The following is a 23,139-nucleotide window of genomic DNA, read 5'->3' as shown; positions in this document are numbered from 1 at the left end:
GAATTTTATTATGGTAGGGCTAGAATTCTAAATGTTTTAGTCTAAAGTCTAAAGCTACAGACTTTCTGATTAGAAAGAAAGAAATTAATGTGATACACAACTCAAGACTGGTATGTGCCAAGCAAATTTGCTTACATGCGGGTAAGGATGTGCGTTTCTGATTAAGTCGGTAAGCTGTATATATCTGTAGGCTCTGCTCCTAAGCACTGTACAAGTTAAACTACTGGAGAACAAACACATTTTGTTTGAGTCAGAATGTCGCCTTCTTGTCTGGGGGGGGGGGGATGGATACTAAGGCTGTAATCCTTTCCGAATAAAATCTCCAAACGCAAACATGATTGCCATTGTAGACTGTTTAATTTGGTGATATTGTATTTCATTCCTGTTTTTGGAGAGGTTTGTTGATTTGACCATAGTGGCTTTGACTCCATGCTTATCTCAACTGTTTAGATAAGACATATTTGACTTTGGCAGGTGACAAAATCTAGGGTGTGGAATAAGAGGTAGAAAAAAACAGGCTGGCAAGCTCCCAGGTAGTGTTTATTTTAAGCATAGTGTATAGATGAGTAAATTGCTTCAGACAACGCACTGGACTTTGTGTAAAATACCCACTGTCTGCTGAATGTTTTCTGTAAAGGAGCACTGCACAATGTCCTTTATTGGGCATAACAGGCTTCACCTTCTTGCTTAGGTAAACATTTACACTCTTGTAAAAGTAGGTTCAGTGAGTTCCCCTGAAAATAGGACCCTACCTCTCAGATCACATTTTTGCTCCCGTTTTTTGAAATAGGCTTTTATGAAGTAAAAGTATTAAATTTTCTTTCAAAAGTAAACATCTATATTGCCCAAGAAATATATGATATGTGTTATACCAAAATAACTATACACTGTTAATATCCATATATTTCAGTCTAGTTCTATATAAAGTCATCTAACTTTGAAGGAAGTTATAAGCAGAAAGCTTGCATTAGGGACACAATAATTAAAGTTTTAGAGACAAAAATTTCAACATAATTCACCCAAATTGTCACCTAAGGAGTGATGTCAGTAAGTTTTAGCATTTATATTTTAGTTTGGCAGATACATTGAGGGAAGAAAAGGAATTAAGGAATACAATCATTGCAAGTTATAAGACATATAGCAAAACATAAGAAAGCAAAGGAAACAGCTGAGAATTGTCAGTATGAAACTAAGACGTGCAGGGCTAAAACTAGGCATGTGCGGTAATCCTTTTGCTATCTACTAGAGGTGAATCCACCTAACTTGTACTTTTTGGCTGCTTTTCTAAAACACATAAGACTACGATAATCTTAAGAGCTGCCTAATAGTGATTAGCTGCTTTGCACAGAAGTTAACAAAATACTGAGTGGAACAGCAGAGGAAGGATCTCTTTATTTCGTGGCCTCTGAGGGTCAATTCAACCTTGTTGATCCCATGCTTTTGCCAAGAACATCACAATGGTAGCACCATGCAATAGGTGAGAGTCTTAGTTGTATGGTGTATAGTAAGGAGGAAGGAGTAGAAGTGAAGGAATATTAGAATGAAGGAAGAAAAGAAGTAGGAATGAATGAATGATTTGTCCCCAACGCCTATATCTTCTTTTGTTAGTAGAGATAAGCTAGCCAGTCCAAAAAATAATGAAGCACCTAAATATTCACTGAAGTAATAAAAGTCCGTAACACATTTTAAAAAAAAAATCTCTCCTTGGTAATTCATACCTATACACAGTGTATCTTGATACCATCAGTGTCTGAATTTCCTTTCCATCTCCTTCCAGATTCCTCCTGCTCACAGCCTCTACCAAATTCACATTTTGTCTTCATAGCCCACTGAGACTAATCAGTGCTATCCTTATGTGCATGACTGTAGGACAATCCACCAGAGTGTAAGCAATATAACAGGGGCTACCTCCGTGAAGAAAACTGACTCTCCCTACCTCAGCAGCGTTTATCTGCCAAGGTTCCTTAACCAGGAGTGGTATTTTGTGAGCCCCTCCCCTTTTTGGGAGGGTTTCTGCATGGCTAGATCTTCTGTAGGTATTGTATAGCTAAGCACAGTCACAGTGAGTTCATGAGTACAACAGACTTGATACACCCAGAAGACAGTGTCCCAGAAGTCCTCCCTAACCTCTGGCTTGTATAATCTTTCTGCCTCATCCTAGGAATTTTTGGTACACATGTCTGCCATGCTCAAAAACTTTCTTCTCAAGGACCACCCACCTCCATCCAGGTCTAGTAAGGTGAGCATCCAAACTGCCTAGGCTCCCACAAAGCCAGTACGTGCAGTAGGATCAAAAACCCATTGCCATTGTTCTTGAGTTCTCAGAAGTCCTTGATCAGGGGAGGGGGAGGGAAATGGGAGGCGGTGGCGGGGAGGAGGCAGAAATCTTTAATAAATAAATAAATAAAAAAGAACAACAACAACAAAAAAGGTTAAATGTTCAGAAAAAAAAAGAAAATGACACTGACTAGAATGTCTTTGTAAATAAATTTACCAAGATTTAAAAAAAAAAAAAAAAAAAAAAAAAACTTTCTTCTCTGTAGCTTCAGCAAAGGGAAAATCACACTGGAGTGTAACTAGAGTCATAAAACTATAGACAGATGACCTGGTAGTCTGTGTTAATAGAACAATTTTTAGTCAGTCTTTCGAGCGCTCTATCAAGTGACTACAATGTGCACATCAGCTCCTTTCTTTCTGTGTCTTAATCTCGGCCCTGTCTCCTTCTCCTCCCAGTTCCTCTCACACCCACTCTGTGAATGCTCACTCAAGTCCAACATTGGGGTTCTACATCCAGCTACTGCAGTTGCCTTTACCAGAATACCATGGCTTTCCAATTAAGAATGATGGAGGGACAACGACCATGCACCATTTTTTCCAGCTTAAGGCTCTGATACAATCACTAAATTGAAAATTCTCAGAAAGAGCCTAAGCTCAGAGCCCAGGACAGGATCTAGATTTCTCCAGTCTAGAGTCCAGCTCCACTGCTTGCTGATTTGGGACCCTGTGCACATCTGCCTAGACTTTTAATAATAGAAATCAATTACCTACATCACAGAGCAGTTGCTAGGCTACACAGTAATGGTGGATATTGACAATTATTATCAGAAACTGAATATCTTTACATTTGAAACCGTAATAGAGAGAGAAAAACTCTTTTAGCATTTCTCTCCATTCGTAAATTCTAATTCATAAAGATTTCATATTGTCATTAACAAAGCTATCAAAATATCCTCTTAGATACTCCCATTTCCTTTTAAAGGCCTATTATTGTCCTCTAGTAGTTCAAGCGTGGGGGCACACGATTCTTCTGCAGTCCATCACAAAAATGACAAAAGTCATAAAGGGACCTCAGAATCGTGGTTATGGCAGGTCTTTCTACATAATTTATCTTTTTAGTTGTGTGCCTACAATAGTCTAATTAAAACCTAAACTCTGTAGAATGCTTGCAATCAGTCCATCACTTTAATTAATTAATATTGAAATGTATACACTATATTTGGTCTAAAAACCCCGCTGGGAAAGTAAAGATCATATATTATGGAGAGGAAAATGCAAGGCCATTATCAGCATAAGCCATATTATCACCACAGTCCTGCTACAAGGTAACATGCCATTACATCACTGTGATGTCTTCCCCATTTAATCTGGTGTCTGCTCCCTGAGTGTCACCTTGTAGACCTAGGACATGGTTGGCTTGGTAGAGAAAAGGTAGAACACAGTATCACTCTATTGTCCCTCACCTCTAGCGATATGATTATGGGGTGGGGGAGTCAAGACGCCCAGAAAGCCTGTTCACTTTGAAGAAGTACTTGTACAGAGAATATCGAAGAAGCCAGTTTCCACATACGAAGGCGACCTGAGTCTCCAGCCACATTTATTTTTGTAATGCTCTCAGACACTGAGTTACACAAAATAACAATCCAAACCCCACCTTTCCTCAAGGATTATTCAAAAGGATTGTTTCTGTGACAACCACTCCTTCATAAACAGTGGCTCGGGAGTCAAGCGGATATGAATCACATGTTCTCACTCTGCTCGGCACTCAGATCTGAGCTTTACCTCCGCACATGCCCTTCCCAGTCCAGTGCATTCTGCCATCACCCCATGATCTTAGCGACCAACGAAGCATTATAGGGATGTCAGTGTCCTAAGCTGCAATAAGGCTCTGAGCTCAAGTTCACATACAAAAAGTCTATGGTACAGAAAAAATAAGCAAGCAAATACATGATACATAAATCATATAGGAAGTGAAGCGAAGAGAAAGAATACAGGTTCGCAGCTTAGCAAATCCTAAGTTTTATGTTGCTTCTGCCCATAAAAGCATAATCAAATCCAACTCTCAGAGTGCCATAAAAATATAAAAAATTCATCTTGGGGATTTTGCTGAGCTTGTAAGAAAAGACTTAACAATAACTATTTTCCCTGGACATAATGATCTATGTGTAACTTAATATGATATACGAGGCCTTTCTTTTTGTAAGAAATAACTCTTAGTAATGAACTTTATTTTAAATTAAGGCATATTCTGATATAGAATTTCTGAAAGTTGGTTTTAATGAAAGCATACTATCTCACGTGTCTTTTACTTCATTCACAACAAGGTTACAATTGATAAAAAAAAAAAAAAAAAAAAAAAAAAAAAAAAAAAAGATCCTCGGGGCTCCATGCAGCCCACCACTTCTCAAATTTCTATTTCTAACAGACTTGTGTTTCAGTGAAAACCTTCACTCCACTATCCATCAGCATTTACTATGATTTTAATGTCTTGATAAATATAATAAGCAGGCCTTAAAATTCTATATTCCATGTGAGCAAAACACTTTAAGGTTAGAAAAAGAAGGGGAGGAGGCATGAAGCAATGCCTAAGCAAAGACTCGTAAACTTCAGTTTCATAAAGCAGCCAGACACTGGAAAACATGGTGGGAAAATACATTACCCACACTGACTCTAATTTTTTGAGAGCATTACATACAAAAATAAACAAATGATTATGGATAAACTTTCTTTAGGTAATTAATAGGCAAGTGAAAAAAATAACCCTTGTCTCTGAGAATGAAACTAGAATCTGCATGAAAAAAAAACGACCTGGAGTTTATAATCTACAACTTGTTTATAGAAAGTTCTGCATGAAGAACATGATTCCGTGGCTGCCCAGCAGGGTACAGGAATGGCTCCATGTGTGGGTTACCTAAACACACGTGAATGTCACCATAATGACAACCTTCTGAGCTCCAGGGGTTCAGAAAGGGCCCTTCCAGAACTTTTGTGTTTTTAAAGAAAGCGTTCTGGTGTATTTTACTCATAACTTGAAGCCACAGTGACTACCAGGAAAAATCAAACGTCACAGGAACGAATAAAAACTTCTGTCTGTGTCATTACTTAGAGAGTCTAGTCTCCCAGCCCACCCTAGAATTCACTGCCCAACAAAGCCAGAACCCAGTGACTGCTCCCTTCACGTGCCACCCAGAGCCAAGAGCTAGGCATGTGAAGTGCAGCTGACTCACACAGCATGGAGTCAATGTTTAAGAAACCACACAATTATGGGAGCCCTCGGTCTTTCAAGTTTCCAAAACAAACTGCTCTCCTTAGAGATAAAACACCATCCAAAGATACAGCTGTGCTCAACTCCTAAAAGCCACTGATGTAAATAATTCTCATATTTATCTTCATTCAGAAAACACAAATGGGGATGACCACATGCTAAATTCAGCATTTCTCTAACCCTGGCTACAAATAACAGGACTCAGACATGATCCCCTGGAATTGCAATTTCCAGTTCCTCCCTCTTGTTCCTCTTATTCCCAAACTCTGTGGGAAGGAACAGCTTTGGTATGTTACTCCTGCCTCAGGTCCACAGCAAAAGTTTGCAGTAAAAATTACTGGGCATATTCAAGAAAGAAAAGCCTACATTTTGTCTCCTATTGGTGATTTGGGGAGGGGGTTGTCTCTGTTTCAAACACATTCAAGATCTACAAACTTATGCCATTTCTTAAGAAGGGCAGAAGGATGGAATGGAATTCAGTGTTTAACATGGGAAGTGCTATGTGTTGATAAATAAGAAATCTTGGGAAGTTTATAATAAAGAGCAAACTGAGCATCAGAATATGACATGGTTTTTCCCAGGCTTACTCAACTTGCCAGATAGTGGGAGAACTAGAATTCAAATCCATTTCAGTCAGCTTGGGCTGTCATTGCCTCTGACTCAGTGGCTTACATCGAAGAAAATTATTTTGTCACCCTTCTACAGGATGGGAAGTCCAACACCTAGGTCCTGAGAGAGGTGGAATAAGTAACTCAATTGACACAATCCTGTTTCAGGGAAGCCCTGGGTTCAGTCCCCAGCACCACATGCATTAGCATGGGGCAGCACAGATGTAATCCCATCACTCAGAAGGGAGGTCAAGACAGTATACGCCGAGTTCGAGACTAACCGTGCTATAAGGCACCAATGGTGTTAAAGGTATGGACTCATTTACAGCTTGTAGCCAATAGACAGCTGTTTATTTGTATCCATTTGCTGTGTCATAGAGAAGGGGGTGGGGGAGGAGGCGAGAGGGAGGGAGGAAGATGAAATGCGCATTGCTCTCTCTACTTTTTTGAAGGGCAGGGATTTTGTAACAGGGGTCTCATCTTCATGAACTAATAAAGGTCATGACCTCTGAACACCATCACAATGAGATTGGGCTTCAACATATGAATCCAGCACAAACAAGGTGTCTATAACAAAATTTAGGCTCTGGGCCCCACAACCTGTTCTCTAGTCACTGTTACCTGACACCTGAAAGGGTTTAAAAAAAAAAATCCATGGAAGTAGTGGTGCTGAGAAGTGAAAAAAGTACTTTCTGAACGTTAAAATGGGAAAACTGAAAGATACCAAGGACTAGACACCGGTCAGCCATTTAATTCTTCTATGATCCCTGAGCAATTAGAAACTTGGGGAAGAGCCACTGGTACGTACTATACTCAGCATCAGTACTTAGAGTTTGCTTTCCCTCACTAGTAAGTTCATTCACTGGCTTACTGACCATAGCAAGTAAAGGAAAAAGGGTTTATAGTTTCAGAGGGGTCTAGTCCATCACTGCAGAAAATCCAGGGAAGTGGGTATGGTAGGAGAAGCAAGGCGGCCGAAGGAGGGGGATGGTTGCGTATATTGCATCTGCACTCAGGAAGCAGACAGGGAACAGGAAGTGGTAGCTAACTACCCAGTCTTACACCTCCCCACCCAGTCCACTGAGGCTCCTCCTCTTAAAGAGCCTGTAACCACCCCAAACAGCTACGGTAGCTGGAGAGTAAGTGTTCAAATATGTGAGCCGCTGGGAGATATTTAACCTTAAAACGCACCACCCACGATGGCTCTTTCAGTAAGTATTTGAGTTATCTACACTTGGATCCACGCAAGACAAGAAAACTTCTTTTTTCTTCCTTTTTTTTCAAATTTTTTTTTCTCATGTAATTCACAAATGTGAAAAATCATTCATAATTTTATTTCCTTAAAATCAATAACTAGGAGAATTGGGTGACCAGCAACACTCTTAGAACATAAACACTACTGAGGCCAGCAAAATGCCTCAGGAGGTAACAGTACAAGCCACACAGTCTTGATAACCTGGGTTAGATCATCATAACTGAGTCAAATTTTGAAAGGTGTCTCCTGACGTCTACATGTATTCCATGGTAGATGCATGCCTGTACTCCCACGTACATGTGTATGCACACAAACACACACACACACACACACATACAAACTATCAGGTATAGTGACACACCTGTGCAATCCTAACACTGCAGGTTGAGGAAGAAGGATGAGAACCTGAAGGCCAGTCTGAACTATGTAGTAAAATATATTATTTTATGTAAGTAAAGTGTATATCTAACCTACTTATCAATAATATTTCTCTCTACATATATGTGTGTGTGAGAGCATGCATACATATATGCACTTGTAGCATGAATAATTAAAAACCCAGAAACAGAAATTGGGGTTCAACTCGAAAACCAGAAATGCAAAGCGGTCAAGTCACTAGAGAAGTCTTCCGTCTACCAAGGCTGGGTGACTTAAAACTAAGCAGACTAAGCCTCTCACCCTCCCATTTTATATTTATAATTCTGGGATTACAGGCATGTGACACCCCAGTACTGGAATCAAAGTTGTGAGCCACCACCATCTGGATTTGTTTCTGCATTGTTCATTGTAGCCCAGGGTAGCCTTGAACTCACAGAGATCCGTCTGCCTCTGTCTCCCAAATTCTGGAATTAAAGATGTGTGTCAGTATTGCCTGACCTCTAGTAGTAGAAGCTTTGCTTCTGATCTTCAGACAAGATTTATTTATCAAAATACAAATAATATACCACTATATACACAATATATCTCACACACTGCATCAAAGTATTCAATAAATCTTAGGCCCCAAGATTAAAAACAAAACAAAACAGATGGCTCAACAAAGAACTTAGTACTCACACTGGGTGGCTCACAACCATTTGTAATTCCAGTTCCAGGGAATATAAAATATTCTCTTGTCATCCAAAGATACCTGGACTCATATGCACACACCTACATACGTACAAGCACAGGTATGCACTTAAAAATGTCCATGAAAAAATAAAGTTTCAATCAATATTATTTCTGTTGTTAAAGAAGGCTTGGTAGTTTGCATCATTATTATTTAATGCTTTTTATTACTCAGGTTTAAACAAGATAGAAATCTCATTCAGAAAGGACATAATCTAAAATTTATTGCTGACAGGTCTACTCAGTTCACTTAAAATGGCACACATTCAATGTCAGAAGGAACCAAGACTATTAATACCTTGGGCTCATCATCCCTGCAGGATACTAAAGTTATTTCTATGGTTAGAGCCAATAAGTATATATTTGGGTTTCCCTGCTCTAATATCTACAATCTATCCAAACTTTGCAGAGGGAATATGAAAGTATTTTGAATCAGTTCAAGCTTCAATTCTAGGAACAGTCATTGTCCTACATTAAAAGTCCATGTCTTAGGGAATGGTTGGTTGCCCAGTACAATGTAAGAAAAGTGCACCCCTAGTCCCAGCTAACACAAGCTCAGCTAGTTCCATCTAGATTAACACTTCAAAATACCAAAGCACAGAGCCCACAAAAATGTTTCACAAAAATTAGCATGCTAATTTCTACAATTGGTTTTTACTGGTAAGAAAAATATATTTTTGAAAAAAAATAGTTTTTCAAAATATATTGATTAGCTAAAATCTCTTAGAATATTCTACCTACACTCCTTGCTTCTAGAGTCTAGGATCTCCTAAGCGCTGTAACCTGGGTATTTAAGGATGATGCCTGAGCTTTAGGATCCAGATATAGCCTGGGTTTGATTTCTAAATGTCTGGTGCAGATTAAAGGGTCAGAGACTCTCCCTCTGGGATGTACTTGTATCTGTAGAGGATAAATCTTTCATCAAAGGTCAGAAGGACAAGTTAGGCAACCCCATCGTTTACAAAGTGCATTTAAATGGTTTTATTCTTGTTCAATGAACATTTATTAAATATTTATCGGTATTATGGGAAGAAAATTAGCTCTGAAGCCTGCTTTAGTTTGATCTGGTAGCAGAATGATATTTCCATTTTATTCCCATTTTATATTTGTATCTAAGGATATTATTTTCACATGTATTTGTGTATGCATGTGTGTGTGTTTTATGATTATAATTAAACCTTGACTTCTAGACACCAATCTTACTCTTGTCACTTTAACAAGGCATTGAAATTAGAATCACAGCAAAGCAAAATCAACTCTAGATTTTCTAATGTTTTGAAACGGGGGGGGGGGGACAGTTCTAGTCAATATAAGTGAGATGAGGCAGGCCCGGATATTATTCTGTATATAAAAGTTATAAGATGCTTTTTGTAGCAGTGAGTCTATCCCACAACTTCTAACTTGGTCTGTAGGTGAAAGCAGTATCTGAATGGGCAAGGTGGCTCCGTAGCATGCCATCCCAGAAAATGTCCATTCTGACAGTTTAGGATAACCTTGAAAACAGTACTGTGCACTTCACCTTGGAGATAGCAGCGCTGACAGCAGGGAAAGCCAATCTGGGGTAGCGAGAAATCTGATGGAAAAGTGCAGCCCTGCCTGATGAAGAGACTTGAGATCAAGTCCAATCTGCTCCACTAATAAGTCACGTGACATGGAAACCAACGAGCACCAAAACCAGCCTGCAAAGATTTTTTTTTCTATAATATTAGACTGAAGATCTGGATAAATTTTGTAGTCACTTTTATATCCAAAATCAGTCATGATTACATTTCCATAGATTTCTGTAGTGGAGGTATATCCTAGAAGCGAAGTATAGTGCAGGACCTTGAGAGATCCCACCCTACAGCCCAGCGAAGCAGACAAACAGGTCTGTTTTCTTCCCTGTCCAGATGTGAAGGCAGCCAAGATTTCAGAGAATGTGTATGCAGGGTTCCGACGGGACTCAAACACTCCCTTCACAACCTAATAGGATAAAGCTTATGCATAATTCTGTGTGACCCGTCAACTACTGACGTTCACGCCATGTTATTGTTCGAATTGCATGTTAAGCAAGCAAATTTTCAATGAACTCTCGCTGGCTGTACCACAGACACAGATGTCAGGCGGACTCCTTTGTTCATAAGGTTCTCATTATTAGCTCAACCCGAGCTGAATATTTGACTGAAGGAAAAGACCATATCATTATTTTCAGATTTCATTCTATGACTTAACTGGGCTACATCTGCCAGCTTCAGAAACACCAAGTGCTGCTTGGCGCCAGCCTTGGCATTCTTTTCTGTGACTATTACCCCAAATGTCTCAGCCCAAGGAAGCCTCCTCTCCATCAAAACAATTTAATAAAAACTAAAATTCTGATTAAGAGTTACTCATCAATTGACAGGGCATGCCACGCTAGTGCTATTTATGACTTATGCCCCATGATATTTTAGGACTAACAAACAGAATCCGCATTCACAAATGGGGAAACTAGAAAGCCAGTAACCATTTTCAAGATTTATAAGCTCTGTGTTATACTTGAAACCATATTTTTTTAATAGGTAAATTGGCATTCCTTTGAATAACTCAATCTGCTTTAAATCTATTCAAAGGCTCTGGGCAGCACAAGGGAGATTCAGAATACTTCTCTTTAATTCTCCTAGTCATCTCTGGACAATCTCTCAGCATATATATGATAGGAAGCTATGGCATAAGAATACTTGTAAAGTATAAGGCAAAATGTGTTACAATACTGACACCAAAGCCATTTAGAAAACGTTACAAATCACCCAAATTCCAAATTATTTCATAAGCCCAATAAAATGTATGCTAAAACAACATAAAAGAAGTAGTTTCTTCTACATTTCTGGACATCACAATCCACAATGCAAATCTGCAAACATAATTTGAAATCCCCTCTGTTGATCATTAGAAAAGGGAATTCAGTGGTTGAGCATGCTCACTGCTCTATCATTAAAACCTGAGTTTGGATCCCATAACCTAGGTCAGGTGGCTCATATGTGCCTTTAACTCTAACTTCAAAGGATTTGATGCCCTCTTCTGGCCTCCACAGACAGATGTGCATGTACACACACACACATACACACACACACACACAAATAATAAAATAAACATACATAAATAAATAAAGCAATTCCATCTCTCTATAGTAGAAGATCCTGGGGTTTATGCTATAGTTGCTTCAAATGCCCAGGAAAAGAATGACCAGTTTTTTACCAGAAAGTCATATGCATAATTAAGTTGCTTTACTTTTTCAGCATCTTGGAATCTTGGACCATGAGGACCTAAAAGAACAAGCCCTGTATTCCATCCAATGTTTTAAATACATCTCAGTGAGCAAATGGTCATTCAGTCTTTTTGAAACACCTGTTTTCAGTTCATCACCAAGCACAGCAATTTATTTCCTAATTGCCATTCCTAATCCCAAGAACATCCTTAGAAGAGCAATGCAACAAGCACATCTGTGACTTTCATACTGGGTAGCACTGGTCTGGTTTAGAATTTTAGACTTATCCATCAAGCACCCAAGAGTCAAGGCTCAATTAAAGCTTCTCTCGGGGGCCCTTCTTCTCTGGATAGTTTTAATGGTTAGGAGACCCACTATCTGGTTCACATTAGTATTTGCTAGTAGCTTTTGCATGGTGGCATTCAGATACGATCTAAGTAGTTACAGCGCTAACAGGACTCGCGCCTTGTATGATACAGAATGTAAATTTTTATAACAATGAAGTGAGTTGAATTGCAACAAACTGAGACCCCACTCTTTGTGTGTTGCAATCCCAATCCCCACCCCTGGCCCTGGTCATGTCTCGGTATTAGGAGTAAGGGTCTTTGAGCTTAATCAGACCTTAAGAGTGGAGCCCTCAGGAATGAGATTTGTTTCTTTATGAACAAAACTCAAATGAGAGTGCACTGGCTTCTTTCTACCACAAGCAAGATACAAGCAGAAAAGGATTCTCTGAAGCCCCAGAAAGAGCCCTCACCAAAGCCTAACTGTGCTGGGGTCCTGATCTTCACTCTGCAACTTCTAGAACCATAAGGAACACATTCTTTAGTTTAAAAGCTCACCTGTCTATGCTTTTATATTATCACAAAAGAACAGAATCGAAACATCATGTGAAAATTGGACCTTAAGCATGGTATAGAACAGGCAGGAAATGATATTAATAGAAACCTAGCAGGATAAAAAAAAACATGATGTTATATATAGTGCTAAAGGAAATATACTAACTGCATGAGTAGAACTTTCTAGCAAACATCACAAAATTTAGCCCATTTGTTAGTATTAAGCGACTTCATTTAAATTTTTTATACTTACCATGCTGTATGTCTTTCATATCTAAATGAAGACTAGACATTAGAATTCCTACTGCTTGTGACCGTTTGTTGCTAAGCAACTTGACAACCTGTTCAAGGAAGAGGAAAAGGAGAAACATTAACTTAAACCCTAATATGCTTAGCCACATTTTAAAACCCTACACAAAGAGCCACTAAAGAGCAATGCTTACACCATTTGTGACTGCTTTGGGGTTCTTCTAGACCAAACCAATAAAATCCGCCATTTTCTTCTGAAAATTCACCATCAGCCTCAAAGTCAAACTGCTGGGGGTCTAGGATATTAGTCTAGTTTCCTGAAGAATAACATTACACCTTTCATCATATACTACCTGAGAAGTTTTCAAGATGAAACTTTGGAAGACTGGTTAACAAGGGCAAAATAAAACTATATACAGAAAGTCTGCAGATCAGATCTCTTCAATAACATAGAAAATGTGCTTCATTAGGTAGTAGGGTCTTGTGGGTGGTCATTATTTTGCTGGTAGTTTCTTTCATTCTACATTTGATCAGCATTTGTTGAACAATTTTCCAACTAATTAATAGAAGACAATGAGTAGCCTATTAGAAGGAACACATTGGCCTGGCCCCAAGTCTGGCTGTTTAGAAAGTCTGAGAGAATCCGTGTGCAGACCCCAGTCAAGTCTCCCACAATAGAGGCAGGCAAACTATTAGAGTGTAGCCATGCTTGAACCACATTCTCCAGCAAACCACACTACCAATATTGCCTGCTTAGGAATTTTTTATTCCCGCAAAGTCTATTTAACTCTCCTGTTCTCTTTTAAATTTGCTAAGGGAAATAGTGAGGGGAAAGAAAAGTGATTACAGTTGAAATACCAGAATCAGTTGCTGCCTCCTAAGCTCTTACCTCTCGTGACCTTGTCTTTCTTTTGGTTTAAGTTGGGTCAGTCAAGAAACTAATAAAATAATCAGAGACAGCTGATCTGATTATTACAAGTTTACTGCATAAATAATATTCATCAAAGCAAAAGCATCACTCTTGGTCTCCTGGCAGGAATGGGGATGGGCATTAAAATAGCATAATGCCAGAAAACCCAGCCTTATGAAAAGCTTCCAATATGGGGGATGATACCCCCCACAAGAGATACTGTGGTCTCTGGGGAAGAACAATGGCATAAAAGTTTATTATTGACATCTTATAATAGTTTATTAGATTGAACATACAAAAAACTGGTTTCAAATGATTATTAATTACTTCAGTAGACTCAGTAACATTGTCTCCTTCAGAACTAAGAAGTTAAAAATGCAGTGTCTGGAAGTAGGTTATATTCTGATGAACAACAATCTCTATATATAGAAATTTCTATTAAGAAGAATTTGAGGGAATTATACACTAATTAAATCAATAGGTATCCCATTAAATTTAAGCACACATTTGCAAAAGACAAAAGACAAAATGAGACGCTTTGGGTAGTGAATATTTCATTCACTCCACCCGGCAGTCTATAAAGTGGCCAGGGCAGTCTGACATAGGGTGATTACGCCTGAACATTATCCTTCATGTCTCTGACCACCAGTTCTATTTCATTTCTATTGTCTTAGAATCAAACCTAGAGCCTAGTGCATGCCAAGACAAGTCATTTCCGTACTGTACTACGGAATTGAACCCAGGACCTTGTACATAGAAGGCTCTACCACTGAGCTGCAAACCCATACACACTTCTGAGATTCTTGATAACCAATTGTCTCCTGCTCTGTTGTTGTTGTTGAGTTTTTTTCCTCCAGTTTAAGGCCTTTTTAGTGATGCCAACTATGTGTAATCTTCTACCTAGCAAAATATTCTTGGTCAATATCTTCTAGAACCTTCTATTTAGATGTCTTTCTTCCTTCAATTCAACATGACCAAATTTTAAGTAGGTTCATTTTACAGAATAAAGGACTATAAGGCAGTTGTCAAATTTAAGACTATCTTATAAAACTTTTATCTCACAGCCATACAATTTTGAGATTTAAACTGGACATCATGGCTGCCCAGCTAACATTACATGTTTCATAGCCTATTTGACAACACGGTATAGCCCCAAGAATACATTCTGGACAATAGATTGCAAGGAGTATGGGTTAGCTTTGACTCACTATAACAAATACCCAAGATGATAAACTTAGAAAGGATTTATTATGTTACACAGCTTTGTAGATTTCCAACCGTGGCTGACTAGTTTTATCACTTTTAGGTCTGGAGAACCACTTCTTTCACGATAAGAAGACAAAAGAAATGGAGAGAAACATTCCCTTCAAAAGCATGGTCCCACGTGACTTGAAGAAATCCCACTGTGCCCTCCCACTGGTTAAAGTTTCCCTAACCTCTCAACAGCACCTCCTGGTGTACCAAACCAACACAGGTACCTTTAGGAAACATTTAACATCCAAACTGGATGAAGCTATAAGAAACCACAGCTTCTGAAGAGAGTAGTGTGTTGCTCTCAGTTTCGGGGCTATTCTCTCAGGCTCAAGAACAAAACTGAGAGTTGGCCATCTTCTCCATCACACTCCATTGTGAGGCTGAAGTAATAAAATGGCTGAGACATTTGCTGCCCAGACTTCTCCTCTATCACAAAGGACCCAAGGCAATATTATAACTGATACATCTACTAAACACCAGACCAGACATTGTGCAACAGGCAATGCCTACACTGGGGTGAATTAACAGATGTCAACTAGAAGTAGAAACAAACGTCCTTTGCCAAATCAGCTCTTTCTCACCGTCCACACATAACAGTCAGCCATCCGACATCCCCAGTCATCCCAGTGGGGGCATTTGACTCATTCTTCCTCATGGGTCACAGCCAGCCATACATCGGACTCCACTGATGAATCCTTCTCCATCCTTCTAGTCTGTCACTAGAGTCTCCACCTCATGGCCCCCAGATGTGCAGCCCCAAGGATCCCAGTTCTGAGCCCAGATGAAGACCTTGCGCTGCCTTCACCCTGGAAGTACCCTGTGTCAGGTCTTCTGTGCTCCCTTGTGTCTCTGCTTTATTTTAGATCGGGATAATGGACAAATGGAATACTCACTGGGTAGGAAAGATGAAGCTTTATTCATCTAAGATGCTTTTTCTACACATTCCCAGCCTCTCAAGCAACTCGTAAGGGCTGACTTAAGAGTTTCTTTTCTCTCATAGGATCTTATATTCTCCCACTAGAACATGTACATGCCACAGTAATTTCTGGGGCGTTCTCCATAAATGTATATACTGCCAGATAGGAAAACTATGCCATATTATTCACTTCACTACTCAGAAAGATGACTGATAAATTATAGGCATTAAGGAATAGGGAAGCAGGTGATCTTGTCTTAAATAGTATACCCATGCTAGAAGTCCTCCCAAAACCTTAGAAAAATGGTTTCTGGTTTTTGTTAGACATCAAACCATACCTATGTATCATTTTTATTGTTTTTGTTTTTTATTTCATGCCCCGGAGATTTAATCCTTGTTAAGCAAATGTTCTAGCACTGAGCTATATATTACTGATCTTTTAAGTTAAAAAAAAAGTTTCCTATTTCTGATGTCGAGTCACTTTCTCATAGAATACGCGGTTTTCTAAAAATTCCATATATGGTGCTAATACAGAATTTTTAACTATTGAAAAGTCAATAGTTAATGAATGGTAGGCAGCTATTCTTTTTTAATACTTTATTGTTTTTAATTGAGCAATACATTTTTCCCCACTCCTGTTTCTTCCTTCCCTTTCCCCTCCACCCTCCACGACTGCCCCCACACACACTCCCAATTTACTCAGGAGATCTTGTCTTTTTCTCCTTCCTAGGCAGATCCATGTATGTCTGTCTTGTTAGGCCCCTCTTTATTGTCTAGATTCTCTAGGGTTGTGAACTGTGGGTGAGTTATTCTTGGTTCTTTGTCTAAAATCAACTTATGAGTAAGCCTATATTTGTCTTTCTGTGTCTGGGTAATCTCAGTCAGTATGGTTTTTTCTAGTTCTGTCCATTTGCCTTCAAATTTTAAGATGTCATTATTTTTTTCTGCTGTGTAGTACTCTACTGTATAAATGTATCACATTTTCCTCATCCATTCTTCAGTTGAGGAGCATCTATGTTGCTTCAATATTCTGGCTATTGCAAATAATGCCATGAACATGGTTGAGCAAATGTCCTTGTGGCATGACTGAGCATCCTTTGGGTATATGTAGGCAGCTATCCTACCACTAAACTCAAGTCATGAACTACAAATCACCTCTGTCATTTTGTAACCTTCCTAATATGTGATAGAAATATGATATGAACTATATTGATTAACTAACTTAAACCATATTTAAACAATTATGTATGCTATTCACTCAGAATACTTTTTAAAAATGATTTATTTGTGTGTATTACATGAAATAAAGATAATTACAATGATCTCAACATGAAACATCCAGATAATTTAAAGTTTTATGCAGTTTCTTATAACTACTGAGATCAGAAATTTTTAAACAGAAACTAAATAATTTGTTTATAATTTAAACGTAAAGCCCAAACAAGAGTTTTGTTCTCCAAAACTAGCTAAGGGAGAATGCTTCTTTCTTCTGAGACGGCATATGATAGCCTCTCTGGAAAGTGGGTATTAGATAAGGGGATAAGTAGACAGATCCAATAAGACAAATACTTCAGAGAGTGGGGTAAGATAAAAACAGCCAACCACAGAGATTAGGTAAAGCTGAATTCCAGAGCAAAATTACAGAGCAGAAAGACCACTGTTCCTCACATAGACATTTGAGCACGGCATAGTGTGCCAGCAGTATACAGCACATGAGAGCATCAATAGGCATGCTAATGACAAGCCTCAGCGGAGAACAGGAGCAAATTGCAAATAGTAACACCCAACTGGACAAGCGATCTTCAGGTATAAGGAAATGCAGTAACCAGTTCTCAATCTCAGGATCTTTAGTGAGTTCATCTATTTAGAGGGAGAGATCAGGATTTTGAGACAGGCCTTTATCTAGATGATTAACTATGGAACTCTGGACATACGTCTTTGGTCCATATATTCCAGTTTGTTTTTCTGTGAAAGACAGCCAGTAACCCATATGCAACATTCCCATAATTTAAGATCAACAAGATAGCACACTAATATCCTTAAGGTACAGAACATCACGCAAATCGCAAGTGTGTTGGCACTGCATTTAGTAATCTAACAACTACCAGTTATTCTTCATAACACTGTAGAAACATATGAGTAATTCCAACAAGAGGAATGCCACAGTTAATAATAAGTTGGGGGTTCTAAGCACCTACAATAAAGAGAGACTAACACAGACACTGGCTAGACCATGCCCTCCTAGGAACTTTAAAATATTTCCCTAAGGAATATTTAGCCAGGATATGACCATCCTGCAATTATCATTTGGATTCAGGTTTCTTACTTTGAAAATACAAACTGATCTCTCAATTTCTGGTCCAGAGGGAATAATTAATAACCAATAAAAAGCCTTCTCTGAGCTATTTCACACTACTTCGTAAAAGAATATACATCTTTAATCTTAACTGTCTACCCTGAAAAAGGAAAAATACTTGAGTTGGATTTTGCAGACTGAGGTTATTGGAGTTTCTTTAATTCATTCCCCACAACCAACATAAGAGGAACGTAATCTTATTCAGGGAGCCTCTTCCTAAGATTAGCATTAGGCCTTAGGGCAAGGTGGCCAGCTCAGGGCAACAGCAGCATTCCAAGGCCACACTAGGCTCCCTGAATGAAAGGGGCACACTATGGGGGATGGAACAGAGGCAATGGTTTCCCAAACACATCACATTGGGCACAGCCGGGCACTTGGTGACATGATATTTGATACCTCTCCTTAAAGCCAATCTAGAAGGCATCCTTTTAAAAACGTGGTCAACAGGACCATAATATAGCTGGTATTTAATTCAGTCTCCAAGGTGCCTTTGGGCACAGGGGTGAAGCTATGGCATCTGGCTTAACCTGACTTGCCTTGGAATCTGAGCAGGCCTCGGAACTGAAAGACTAAAAGACTCTCAGAAAGAAGAGTTTGGTAAGTGGCCACAAAGAACTTCTCTATGTTCTCACAGCCTGCCAATTCTGGGTGTCAAGACTTCAGTGTAGAGACCTGTGTCACTAAATGCTATTCATTAATGGGTTGGTTTAAATTTTCTGACTTGTGTTAGCATCAACTTTGTGATTCCTGCTTTTACTCTCATTTGGTCCATAATTCTAACCCTCATGCTCGGGTTCCATATCCTTAGCTATGCAAACTAAGGAAAGAAGAACTTCAAGTACGTGCAAGCAGCTATAATTGTGGTTCTAAATCTGTGTGCCACAATCTTTTTGGAGTTACTTATGAGATATTTATATTACAATTTATAATAGTAGAAAAATTATAATTATAAAGTAGCAGCGGAATAATTTTATGTTTGGGTATCACTACAACACAAGGAACTATATTAAAGGATCACAGCATTAGGAAGGTTGAGAACCACTGAGGTATAAGAGGACTCCTGACCCAATAAAATTCATCTATCCTGTTCTCTTTTGCTTCTTCATAACAAAAACATGTTCTATCATCTTCTGAGATTCAGTTATAGATAAAAATAAAAGACAATAAAAAATAATGCACTGGAAGGTGGTGGTACACACCCTTAATCCCAGCACCGGAGAAGCAGAGGTAGGCAGATCTCTATGAATTTCAGGCCAGCCAGGGCTATAGAGCAGATTCTGGGATTGCTGTACCCAGAGAAATCCAGTCTCAGAAAACAAAACAAAACAAAAGCCCCAAAATTTACTAATATGATTCAGAGGCACATGTGACCTCTAGGATCCTAAGAAACACGCACTCAAGTAGAAATGATGACCAATCAATAACCCTTTGAGGTTAGTTTAATTCAATTCTTAGGAGGCCGGCATTAGCAGTGATGAGCAGCTTGTTAAGTATGTGAACCTCAGGTTCACAGCACAGGACAATAAGCCAATGGTTGATTAATTAAGCCAAGCTTATTAAAGAGGAGCTGAGTCATAGACCTGTTCTGAATAAAGTCAACTTGATTTAATTACACAACCTCGGAGCATGTCATGTGTCACGTGTAACATACTTAAAATACATCTGCAAAATAATAGCTAGCATGTATTGTTTTACGGGAGCTAATATGGAATACTGGATAGTGAGCAAGGCTCAGGACAGTGAGAGACAGGTCAGGATTTGTACAACTCAGCCAAGTATGATTTATCAAGTTAGTTACTCCATCAGCTCCCTCTGAATCCCTTTGTCTACCTGTTCGCACACTTTCCCAGCATCATGCATATACCAAACCCAGTAGAAGAATTCACCATCAAAAAAAAAAAAAAAAAAAAAAAACAAGGGAATATATTAGGGATTTTTATTCTTTTCTTTAAACAGGTAAGTTTAAAATAACAAATTCAATTTCTTCTTTATGAAAATCTCTTAGACCTAACTAGATTATTTGATGATCTAAACCATTTGACGAGCAAAAAAGAAAAAAAATAAAATCTAAGGATAAAAAAAATAAGAGGTCAAAGTGATTTTTAAGCTAATGAAGGAAAATAGTATAAGATATGTATCCTAATATAATATTTATTCTAATTAGTTGCATTTTCAAATTTGTCTTTACATTTCAAAAAACAGCGTAGAAATGTAATGGTGAACTTAAATAAATATCACCAGGCTTCTAGAATAAAATGCTTTTGTAATTAAAACCAACTACCACAAATCCCCATCCATCTCCACTTTTTAAAGCATGGAGGGAACATGCAAAAATGTTTAAACTCCTCCAATTTAAAACAATACACAATCTTCGCTTTTATATCCTTTTGCCAGACTAGTCTGCTTCATCATGCACAATATATGCAAGATATAATTTGGCCCTTCACCAGCTCAAATATCCCAGTAATTAGAAAACTCTGCTTCATCTCTCTGATTGCATGCAAGCCTGATGAACTGCACTTGTCCCTCAAGAATTCCTTCTAAAACTCTGGTTCTACAAATGTGTCCTTCTTAAAGTTTCTATACAGGTTTTTTCCAACTCAGTGAGAACAATCTAGGCTAAGATTAAAGTACCAGAAAACACTCTTATTGTGGGTACAAGATCTTAATGTTTTATGACCTGGCTAAAAGTACCTAGTTATTGGGCCTGACAGTATGTGCTCAGTGATCAAGCGCGTGCCTTGTACGTGCAGGGTATTGAATTAGCTGGCTAGCACTACAGAGGAAACACTTCAAAGGTATAAATAATAAGGATAAGGAGTTAGAGGTGGGTGAGATGGCTCATCAACTAAGAGCACTGGCTACTTCTCCAGAAGACTAAAGTTCATTTCTCAGCACTCACAGAGAGGCTCATAAATATCTGTAACTCTAGTTCCAAGGGGTACAATACCCTCTGCTGTCCACCATTGGCATCAGGTATGCATGTGGTGCACAAATATGTAGGCAGGAACAATATTCATACATAAGAACAATAAACATCTTTAAAAATACCTGTTAAGTGAAAATATTAAATATTAAGTGAATATATTAAATGTCTTAAACACCTCATTGGAGAATTCAGCATTCTCTCAGTAGGAGTTATTAAATGAATAAATGAAAAACTAAGGTATTGGTATGGTAAGAATACAAGATCCCTTTGGGGAGGCTTTATTAGTTACAGCGACTGTGCTTTGAGAAAGTGTTATTTTGCACATAAAGGGTTTTCTCTCAAGCATTCTTATAATCAAAACCCCTAAGGATCCGGTGCTGTTACCTGTGCATTTAACAGTAGCTCTGGCAGGATCAGGGTCAGACATCCATTAAGAGGCAAGGCAGGCAATGAGCCGAACCCAGGAGGTCTGGCTCCAGCATCATGTCAGCATCACATCAAGCCCCTGGACCAACTATAAGCTGTAGAATACTGAAGACACATCTACCACGTGATTGGGCACACTGTGCCTCACTCCCTCAGAGTCTTAGTGTCCTGCGTTGTTATATATCATTAATATGGACACAGAAAACACCACAGAGAAAGTTTTGTTTTCAACTTGTTAGCAAAAACAAAAGCTCGGACAATAACAGTCACTGAATATCCTGCTTTAGGTATTATTCGGTTTCAGAAAAAAGGGATTTTTAAAAAGAAAATAGTTTCCTCTTTTGCTAGTGATCAGATGAATAACAAACAAGGAAAAGCCAGTGATAAATCTGATGACTAGTTTCTTGTTTTAATAAGGAAAAGTAAAATGTTCAAAAAAATGAATGAGTCAGCTAGCATCCATTTACTGAATAAACTTTAGGACTCTGTGAGCAGTCATGAGCACTCTGCTTTCCCCAAGTTCTCCAGACCTTAGCACGATATTAATTTTTGGACACTTTGAGAGGGACAAGGCTTGTTTTCTGGCCTTATTCACACTTTCCTGATGGCTTTAGTCCTGTCAAGATGGATCACACCCTGTGAAGAAAGGTGTTTCCAATTTGTTTTTTTTTTAATTTTTCATTTTTTTTTCTTTTTGGAAATGATATACTTACTACGTAAGCAAGTGACTGATTTTCCAAAGACCTCCAACAGAAGTCTGAAGTAAAGGTGATATAAACAGTGTCTGGTTGGTGGACAAATCTATGGTGCCCACTTTTAAGGAATATAAGTTTCAATATGTGACCATGCTTTTACAAACCAAAGGTTTTCTTTCTTTTGGCGTTGTTTCCAGAAACTGTATTCAGCCTTCAACAGTTCCATTTAAATTCCATATTGGATCAAACAATTCCATCACATCTGTGTCCAACAATAACCAAGTCATTCATTGTTTTTATTACTGAAGACATCTTCAATTCTACTGTTCAAATGCCTCAAATGGCTCAATATTTTGTTATTCAATGAGCAGAATAGGCAAAGTGTCTACTGTTTAGAAATTTTAGTTTTCAAAATACTGGAATTAAAAGTTAACTATTGTAAAAATGATCAAAATTCCTCAAGTTTATTTAAAACTTAGCTATCTTTGTAACTACTTATGTATCTACCATCTGTTTATCTATCTCAAACCACCGTGTAGAACATTACTTGTACCAATTAAATCATCATCAATACCTCCTTCCCATCACTGCTTCCTCTCCAAAGTTTCAATGTGACTCCTATTGTTACAAATTACCTTTCCTTATTCTTGAACTCCATATAAATGAGAAATACTGTTTATATTAGGTTTCATAGAAGAAATAGATCAGTATTGTCAATTATAAAATTTAAATCTTAATTTTATTGCAAAGCACTATCCCATATTGTATCACAGTTTATTCCTTTAAAAATACTTGTGTACTCTTATTTCTATGTATATGAATGTTTGCCT

At 38.4% G+C, this 23,139-nt stretch overlaps 1 protein-coding gene across 2 annotated transcripts in view; it reads right to left on the bottom strand.

Annotated features, from left to right (window-relative positions):
* The window catches only part of Fmn2 (formin 2), a 265,685-nt gene that overhangs the window by 144,352 nt on the left and 98,194 nt on the right, over window positions 1–23,139 (bottom strand). For both annotated transcript variants that reach the window (XM_050142986.1, XM_050142987.1), the window contains one exon: window positions 12,828–12,915. In XM_050142986.1, the coding sequence (XP_049998943.1) occupies window positions 12,828–12,915 (88 nt within the window). The remainder of the gene's footprint in view (window positions 1–12,827; window positions 12,916–23,139) is intronic.

This window comes from Alexandromys fortis, unplaced genomic scaffold (genome assembly GCF_014885135.2).
Source record: "Alexandromys fortis isolate MF-2015 unplaced genomic scaffold, M_Fortis_MF-2015_v1.1 scaffold_51, whole genome shotgun sequence".
In the NCBI taxonomy this organism is placed as follows: Eukaryota; Metazoa; Chordata; class Mammalia; order Rodentia; family Cricetidae; genus Alexandromys; species Alexandromys fortis.
This window is presented reverse-complemented; position numbering and strand designations above follow the sequence as displayed.